The sequence below is a fragment of the Lagopus muta genome, chromosome 3 (genome assembly GCF_023343835.1).
Source record: "Lagopus muta isolate bLagMut1 chromosome 3, bLagMut1 primary, whole genome shotgun sequence".
Taxonomy (NCBI): Eukaryota; Metazoa; Chordata; class Aves; order Galliformes; family Phasianidae; genus Lagopus; species Lagopus muta.
The window spans coordinates 2020909-2029813 of NC_064435.1; the positions used below are offsets into that span (position 1 = coordinate 2020909).

General features: G+C 43.4%; 1 protein-coding gene across 1 annotated transcript; it reads right to left on the reverse strand.

Moving 5' to 3' along the window:
• Positions 1 to 394: 394 nt before the first annotated feature.
• On the reverse strand, positions 395 to 5963 carry LOC125690492 (ly6/PLAUR domain-containing protein 2-like). The gene is made up of 3 exons (XM_048938882.1): positions 5901 to 5963; positions 2388 to 2507; positions 395 to 1460 (listed from the first exon to the last, which is right to left on the reverse strand). Exons 1-3 carry the CDS (start codon positions 5950 to 5952, stop codon positions 1249 to 1251), a joined length of 384 nt encoding a protein of 127 aa, XP_048794839.1. The 5' UTR covers positions 5953 to 5963; the 3' UTR covers positions 395 to 1248.
• Positions 5964 to 8905: the final 2942 nt, after the last annotated feature.

The following is an 8905-nucleotide window of genomic DNA, read 5'->3' on the forward strand; positions in this document are numbered from 1 at the left end:
GATGTCTGTTATGGAGATAGAGTAAAAACTGAGTTTGCCACAAAGGACATGGCAGAAACATTATGAATGTGTTAGGACAGTTCATGGGATGTACTCATGCTGCCTTTTGCCTCTTTCATTCCTTGAATGAGCCAAGGAATAAGACTAGTGAGAAATGCTTGTTCCTCAGCTTTCCCTTCCCAAAAAGATCTATAAGCTGGGCATGCCTAACTTGTTTGGATCTGCTCCCGCTCCTGTTTTTACAGTAGTCAAAGCATCAAAACCAAATTATTGTGTTGCTCCAAGGGAGAATTGGAGCAAATCCCCAGCACTGAGTGGAGCCACCGGTTTGTCCCAAAGCTGAGGTCTGAAATAGTCATTGCTTTTCCTTTCCCATCATCCCTGCTGAGAAAGAATGGGGAAGGACAGAGTAATAGGAGAAATTACTAGGAACAGTCTGTGAAACATCTGGAAGGAGAAAGCCAGGGACTATGATTGCAACCTGAGCTCAGGCGAAGGGCTGATGGGAGTTTGTTCTGCTCAAACTCCTTGACTTGCTTTTATCAGTTTAACTAGCCTTGAGTGCTTCATCCTGAACATCTTTTGAGCTTTTCAGAAACATGTCCCATCTCCATGCGTGAAGGCTGAGCCCTTCTGAACCCATTCCATAACATTCTGGACAGATTTAAGAGCCAGCTCCCTCCAATTGCATACTGTGCTTTGTTGAGTACTGGGAAGGTTGCAACATCCATCTGGCTCAGGAGATAGCACCCAGTGTGGAAAGAAAGTAAAGGAAGATCCCGATGAAGAGTTGCAGGTATTTTGGGGATTTTGCATTAGGTTATTGTCACAGATGTACACTGTGTGGGAGCTGGGGAGATCCGTTGTGTCCAATACACATATAAGTACAGCCCCTGCTCTTGCTCAAGCCCAGTGTCACAGCCCAGTCCCTCATGCTGCTCAGAGCCACCACTCTCTTTATCCACCTCTGCTCCCCAGTGAAGAAAGCTGCAAGGTGAGATGTGGATTCTGGGAAACAGAAGCAACCATAGGTGAAGAACATCTGTTTATATCAGCTGGAAAGTGGAAATTTGAGGATTTTAGTTCTGAATGCCCAAACTTTTGGCTTGAATCCCATTGAATTCATAGCGCTGAAGATGGGTGAAGACACACTTGAGTGAAGAAGTTTTCCCAGGGTATCTCAAAGTTCACATCTTGGCAGAGAGAGGAGTGAGAATGCTTTGACTGGAGCACAGATACCCATCAACATCACAGAACACACTGGAGGAGCGTGCCAAAAATCATGGCCATCACACCCAGCGCTGCAGAGCTGCTTCTCTCCCCCTTGCTGCTCCTGGTGTCTTCAGTGCAGAGGTCAGTGTAGCAGCATGTTGTTGGTCTATTTGACCCTATCCCTTCATAGGTGACACACTCCTCTTCACAGCTTCTTGTGACGGTGATGTTGCCAAAAAACGGGTAACCTGGAATAGATGCATTGGAGAAATAGAAGAGAGAACAAAATGGTGAAGGGAAATACAAACATCTGGCTTTGAGCAACGCTGCCTTTGTCGAATGGACAGAACTTGAAGGCACAGTGTTTATAGGTCAACAAAGACAAATAAAGGGGGCACCATCTTTAATATACTTGTACCTGTAATCCAAACTGCTCTTTAAGGAGCAGGTCCCCTGGATTTCCCTGCTGCCTCCCACCCTCCTTTCTGTTCCTTCCAAATTTATTCTAGTGCAAACAAGTAACACAAGTTTCTGCATGTTTTGTTCAGGTGGGTTGCTCCTGCTATAGTTTTGCATAGGAAATGGAAATGTCAAGAAGCACTGGTATAATACTAGCATGCTAAAGTTGTTTTTTTCTCACTGGTGCTAAGCGAGAATGTCTACAAACAAGGAGTCCTTGTGCTTCTGCAATATGTTTTCACACATCTGACATTTCAGGATCTGTAATGCATAGGAGTAGGAAAGGCATAACAGAGTAAGTGGATTGAGTTCTGTGTGCTTCACTATGAAGCTCTGAGTTCAGTGGACTTTTCTCCTTCTTACCCTGGGTAACCCCGCAATGATTCTTGCAGAGAAGTAAAGAATAACCCAAGCTGGGGAGAGGGAAGCATGGAGGAAGTTTGTAAGATTATTCAGTTCACAAAGGCTTCATCTTGCTCCAAGATATTGGATTTTGGATGCAATGGATATCAGGAAAAATTTCTTCCAGAAGGAGTGGTAAGGTAGTGGAACAGGGTACCCAGGGAAGTGATGGAGTTGCTGTTTCTGGAGGTGTTCAAGAAACATGGAGATATGGCACAGAGGGATATGGTTTAGTGAACATGGTGTGGATGGGTAGAACTAGGCTTAATGACCTTAGTGTTCTAGCACCATTCAAAGAAAACAATGAGACTTACCTAAGTCTACAGAGTGCAGAGTTGTTGTGCACACCTTGGCTCTCGGGGGACATTCTGTGGGTGTTCTGCACTTGGAAATGTCCATTGGCTCCTTGCATGTGTAGCACTGCAAGGACTGGGCTGCAGAGGGGAACAAAACATTTTTAAGTTGGTCACAGAAGCAAAGACAGCAAGTCTATTGTAGAGAATGTGTTATGGTAACTGCTTCGCCCCCCCACTCAAGATACACAACCCCTGGAAGCTGGAGGCAGTGGCAAAACTTGGGTATGTCAAGGGCAAAGACCAAACCCCAGCATCCAAGGATGAGGCTGATAATGCAGAGAATTGGGCATTATCACTGCTTTCTGGGCTCAGCAGCCTGAAAAGAGCAGATCTACAGGGAACTTCTGCTTGAGCAGCTTTAATAAAATCCTTGGAGGAGTTTGGCCCATCAGCTGTTTAGGGATCCACGGCTGTGACTATTCACATGTGTTACAGCGTGGTAGTTTTCTGTTGTTCTACAGACTCAAAGAATAAGGTAATATAATTTCCTTAAAACTAATCAAATTCTAGATTTAGGGAACTGATCTGGCCTGAACTGGGACACTTTTGTATTTTGTGCATCCTGTATAAGCTGTGCTGCAATACAGAGAGTGAAATATCTCCTTCTGCTTAGAGCAGCATTCGTTTGTAGTTCCTTCATCCACAGAGACAGTCACTGAAGTTGAATTTTCAGGGCTCCATTCCGCTTGTTTAGAGAGTTTTCTGAACAGCTTAGTAACCGAAATTTCAGAGCTGTACCAGAGATCCTAAGGGTTGAATGTGGCCTAAAAACTCATCAGGGCTGTTGGTTTTTTTTTTTTTTTTGAAAGAGGTGATGCTACAAAGCAGTGGATGTTGACACATGGACTCTTTTATATAAGCCGCGATTACAGCAGTTGCTCAAAAGTCTTGCTACTAGACCTGCCCATCCACAGCCAAAAGATACTGAGTGTGCATATTTTTCAGTCATGCTGGTGTGACTTTACATCAGAAAACAGCCCACTTTGATGTTTTTTGTGCTACGCATCTTCCAGCAATGCAGCAGCTGATGAACCACGCAAATGTATCCACTGCCATCTATTGATAAAACAGCAGGAAGATGATGTATTCTTGGCACTAGTTCTGCTGTTATAGAGAAACTCCTGGGACTATGCGATAAGGATAAATATTTTTGAAGGCAGTTGCTTGAACACCCAGTGACAAAATGGATTTCCAGGGCATCTATTTCTCTTAGCACCACTTTTGAAAAACTCAGCCGTGCAAGAGAACCTTCATGATGCAGAATTTTCTCTATCCTCTTTGCAAAGGCAGAAAGAACTTTTTAGCTTGAGTTTACCCAATTTGAGGATTTTTGAGGATAGCTTTGGAATGATCCACAAGAGATTTATTTTTTTTTTTAATGCATATTTTTGATATCTTAACATGTTGTGCATGTGGGAGAAAAATCAGAAAGTTTTCAACCTTGCAAATGCAAGGATGCTTTTGGGTGTGAAGGACCAGCTTGTGTATGGGTGTATGGGTGGAGCAGTGCCAGTTCAAATCATCTGAGGAACTGGTCTGTGATATTTGGGTCGAGCTGATTTCCAAACCTCATCATTTTGGATGGGTGGACATCTGTACTGTATTATGTTTAATACAATTAATTAATTACTGACATCTGTACTGTATTATGTTTTCTGGAGGAATTAATTCCAGTGAAGAGTAGATTTAAGTGAGAAAACCATCATCCCTCTGCCTCTTATTATTTCACTGCATCTATGTGGAGACATTTCTTATGTGGGAAGACTGTAGTAGAAGAGGAATGTCCAGAATTGTCAGGACAAGAGCAGAAGAGATGAACTGAGCATTGAGGAGAGTGCTATGTCCTGACCCAAGGCAAAAAACCATTGTCCATCATTGTCCAATGACACTTTCTACCCCTTCATTTTAAAATTCTGGAAGGTTAGTAATTTTTCTTGGGCCACATGCAAGCATGTTCAAAGTATAGATTCGATTCATATATTCTAAAGAAACAAATACTAATTTCTGTATTACTTCATGTGGTTCAAGACTTGTTATATCTCAAAGCTTGTGTAAATCTTAAAATTTAATGAACATTTCTTTGATTAAACCAATACAACACTCGAAATATAGAAAAGTAGTCAGTTATAGACACAAGTCGAATAGATCCACTTGTTACAGGCATATTCCTGAGCTGCAAGTGCTGTCAAACCCAGTTGCTTCCCACTGCGTCATCCCAGAAAAGCCATGCCTGCCCCAGCCTCAACTATAAAGCAAAGGGTGTTGATGCTACTCTGCTCCTGTAAATTTCTTCAAGACTAGTGGATGAAAACCTTCCCTGCCAGCTCCTTAGCAATGCAATTAAACCCAGAACAAGTCTGGATGGAAGCAGAAATGTAATATACCATCTGTGAAGAGTCTTGAAAGGAGAAATAAAACAAACTAAAAAAAAACACCATACATGTACTGAAATGTAATAAATTACAGTAACTATACACAAGTGTCTGTATCTTTCTTAATTCAGCTCTATGGTGTGTTGTTCAACCCAGAGCATGTAAGGAAATGAATTCAACCAGATTTGGGTTTGCTTCAGAGATATAGGGAAAGAAGAATGAGGATAAAAGGAATAAAACAATACAATGCAGCTTGAGGACAAGACTCAACACTTCTGTGCATAATGTTTGCAAGGTGTATGCCTTTCAGCCATCTTCACTGGCAGCCCTGTGGATGATCTTCATGTAGTAATGCCCACATGGCATTGAGGGTGTTCAATTCCTACCCAGGCTGCTTTTCCTTTGAGATCTGTCAGAGTCCCATCAAAGCTGACGAAGGATTTCTGGTGACCATGGGATAGAGGGTGAAAGCCACAATGTTTGTGTCTCTCTAAGAATGACCCATTCAAAAAGAAGTGGAGATATTTGCAGTAGATCACAGAGAGGGAGAGACGATAACAATAACTGGACTCTACAACCAGCTTGGCTGAGACTCTGATCCAGTAGATTCCATACCCAGACTGTGATACCCAGACAGACCCAAAGGAATTTCCTATTTCTACCTATCACCTAACATCTTGAAATTACTTTAAAGACTGGAATCTATTGGTTTCATTAAGCTTCACAAAGTTCCTGGAGTTATTTGTCATACTCTCACCCATTTCTATCCTGATGACTAAAGACCTCGCCCGCACTTGTGCTGCCCTGTACCACATATCCTTCATCCCTTAGCTTTATGAAAACTGATGTCAGTCCCCTCCACCCTGAGATCCAGTGTGAATGGGAATGGCAGACACAAGATCACTGATGGGTCTGCTCTCTGCTCTCTATGAGAGGCATCACAGTTCTCCCCAACAGGAATGAATATCTCTTTTCCTCTATCTGTTAATATTCCCAAATATATTAAGACATCATTTGTCCTAGCAGGTTTTTCTGAATTGCTGCCTTTCCCCTCCCCTCCCAGGCATTTCCCAAAGCGTCAAGAATGCAGCAGTCTTACCCAACTCTATGCATGCCAGGCCAAGCAGCAGCCCCACCAGAGGCATCTTCATGCTGAGAGTAGATCCGTGCAACAAGGGCAGTAAGGTTGAGCTGCTCCTGGGTAGCTTTATATCTCTTTCCACCCTCCACCTCCTCTTGATCCTGTGGGCGGATTCCCCTGGGTTTAACAGAGGGGAAGCCCAGCTCCAGCCTGGATTGGGATTTGCAGAGGAGTGAGTTCCTGGAGAAGGTGACATCACCGCAATGAGCAGACTCCAACCATACCTCATCTCCTCTTCAGGTTTATGACCTGAGGCTGGTCCCATGGAAAAGAAAAAACAGCCTGCACTGCAAGCACACAAAGGTGCTTGGATAGGGAATGTGACACAGTTTGTTCCTTCAAGTCTGGCTCTGTGAGCTGAGATCCAGATTGTGTCATGCATATTGAGTTGGGCAACATCAGGCAAGATGCAAGTGGCAGCAGGTTGGGCTTCTACCTGCGTTGGCTCAGCATCCTCAAAATTTGTGCCATGTTTTCATGCCTACTGCTCCCTGGGCTGGCGGGCAGGAATCTGGCGTGGTTGCATTTGCACAAAGCATGTTTGTTTTCCCAAATACTGTGCAAAAACAACTCAGTTTCTGTCTCCCAGGGGCTTAGTTATGAATTGAGCCATAGTTTTTAGTTGCTGGGCATGGGAGTTACCAAAAGGCAGTAGTGGAGAGCTGATTAGGTGGAGCCTCCAAGTCTGGGGTTTGGATACATCATATTGTTTCAGGTCCTGAGTTGTCCTGGCAGAACAGGGAGCAAAGCCCAAGATATAAGCTGTTCAGCAAGTTTTATTCTGAAGATGAGAAATAAACACAACATGGAGAACTGGATCAATATTCCTACTTTCCATCCCTTCCCAGAAGGAACATTTCCCTTTAATGCATTTCAAGGCAAACTTTTCAAACATATTTTTTCCAAATCTTATACAGTATCTGTGGAAATGGCTTAAAAAGTTTGTGGTTAGAGAGAAAATGCCAATAGCATTTCTGCATTCTGTGAGAAAATATGCACTTTTTGTTGGTTTTGTTGTGATCCAGGGTGGAAAACCCCAGCATTATGCAATTTCCCATAAAAGAGCTGAATAAGTTACAGTATGAAAGTTTGTAATTCACTGTGAAGCACTCAGAGACTTCAGGGATGGGAGACAAGGTGAGCACACAGGTTGATTTCTTGGCCATGGGACCACTGTGATGACACATGTTGGTGTTCTCACCTTTTTATACCTCATTTGGGAATGGTTTTCTTTTTTTTTCTTTTCTTTCCTTTTTTTTTTTTTTTGGATGGGGGAGATGGGGGGAAGCACTGCTCCTCTAAGAGTTCACAGTAACTTGAGAAGCTAATTGGAAGCTAATGGAAATTTCCGCGGTCACAGATAACACGAAGATGATCAAACTGCATCAGCAGGATTAGCACTGTGCCATGGGAAAGGGAGAGAAGGACATGTACCTTAATGCTTGCTTAACAGTTGTTAAGACTGAAAACCATCATTTGTCTCTATTTTATCTTGCTATGCCATCATAGACCAGGTATATATCTACCACAACAAAAATACCAACACCACTGCAAACATATTCATTGAGTGTGTAGAAAAATTTCAACAAGCCCAAGTGCAGGGTGCTGCATTTGGGTTGGGGCAATCCCACTGAATTTATACAAACTGGGGGAAGATCACCTTGAGAGCAGCCCTGTGGAGAAGAACTTGGGGGTTTTGGCAGATGTGAAACTGGACATGAGCCAGCAGTGTGCACTTGCAGCCCAGAAGGACAGCTGTGTTCTGGGCTGCATTAAAAAAGAGGTGGCCAGCAGGGAGAGGGAGGTGATTGTCCCCCTCTGCTCAGATCTTGTAAGGTCCCATCTGAAGTACTGCATCCACGCCTGGGGCACCCAGTACACGAAGGATGTGGAGCTCTTGGAGCGGGTCCAGAGGAGGGCACTTAGATGATCAGAGGGCTGAAACACTTCTGCTATGAGGAAAGGTTGAGGGAACTGGGATTGTTTAGCTTAGATAAGGTTCTGGTGAGACCTTGTTGTGGCCTTCCAGTATTTGAAAGCATAAACAGGAGGGAGAACAGCGTTTTATGAGGGTGGATAGTGATAGGACGAAGGGAATGGTTTTAAACTGAGACGGGGAGGTTTAGATTAGATATTAAGAGGAAGTTTTTCACACAGAGGGTGGTGATGCACTGGAACAGGTTGCCCAAGGAGGTTGTGGATGCTCCATCCCTGGAGGCATTCAGGGCCAGGCTGGATGTGGCTCTGGACAGCCTGGTTGGCAACCCTGAACATAGCAGGGGGGTTGAAACTTGATGATCATTGTGGTCCTTTTCAACCCAGGCCATTCTATGATTCTATGATTCTATGTTTGTATGATTCTATGATCCTATGAAAAGATTCTGCACAGTGAAAGCCACTGGACCCATTTAAATCCAGATCCTCTCTTGTAACTGGGCAGTGTAAGGCACATTTGAACAAGATCTTAGTTAACATTCAGGAAAGTGGAAAAGGTCCAATACAGTAAGTATTCGAAGTAGTCATTGCTCAGTAGGTAATCTCAATGGGCTGAATGGTCTGGTATTAAAAATTCTATGAGTCTTCAAAACAGACTATGTGTGCATTGGTGAAATGTGCTTGAAAGGCATTGCATACTGAGCATTGGAATAAGTCAGCATGGTTGAAGAAATAGTGATGCAAAAGGGAGATCAAGTAAGCCTGTCCAGCTTTGTAGATGTTGTCCATTACTTCAGTGTTCAGATATGGGATACATCAGCATGCTATGACTGTTTGCCACAGGCCAGTGCAAAATTATTTAACTTTGTCTAAGGGCTCAGAAGGGTTTGAGATCTGGCCATAATGCGTAACATCAGGAAGCTATTGGAGCAGGGGCTGTTAAAACTTCTGCAGACTATGCAGGATGCAAATTTCAGAGAGAGAAAAGTTGGGAGTCTGCTGGTAAAAGTATCAGGGAAAGGGATCAC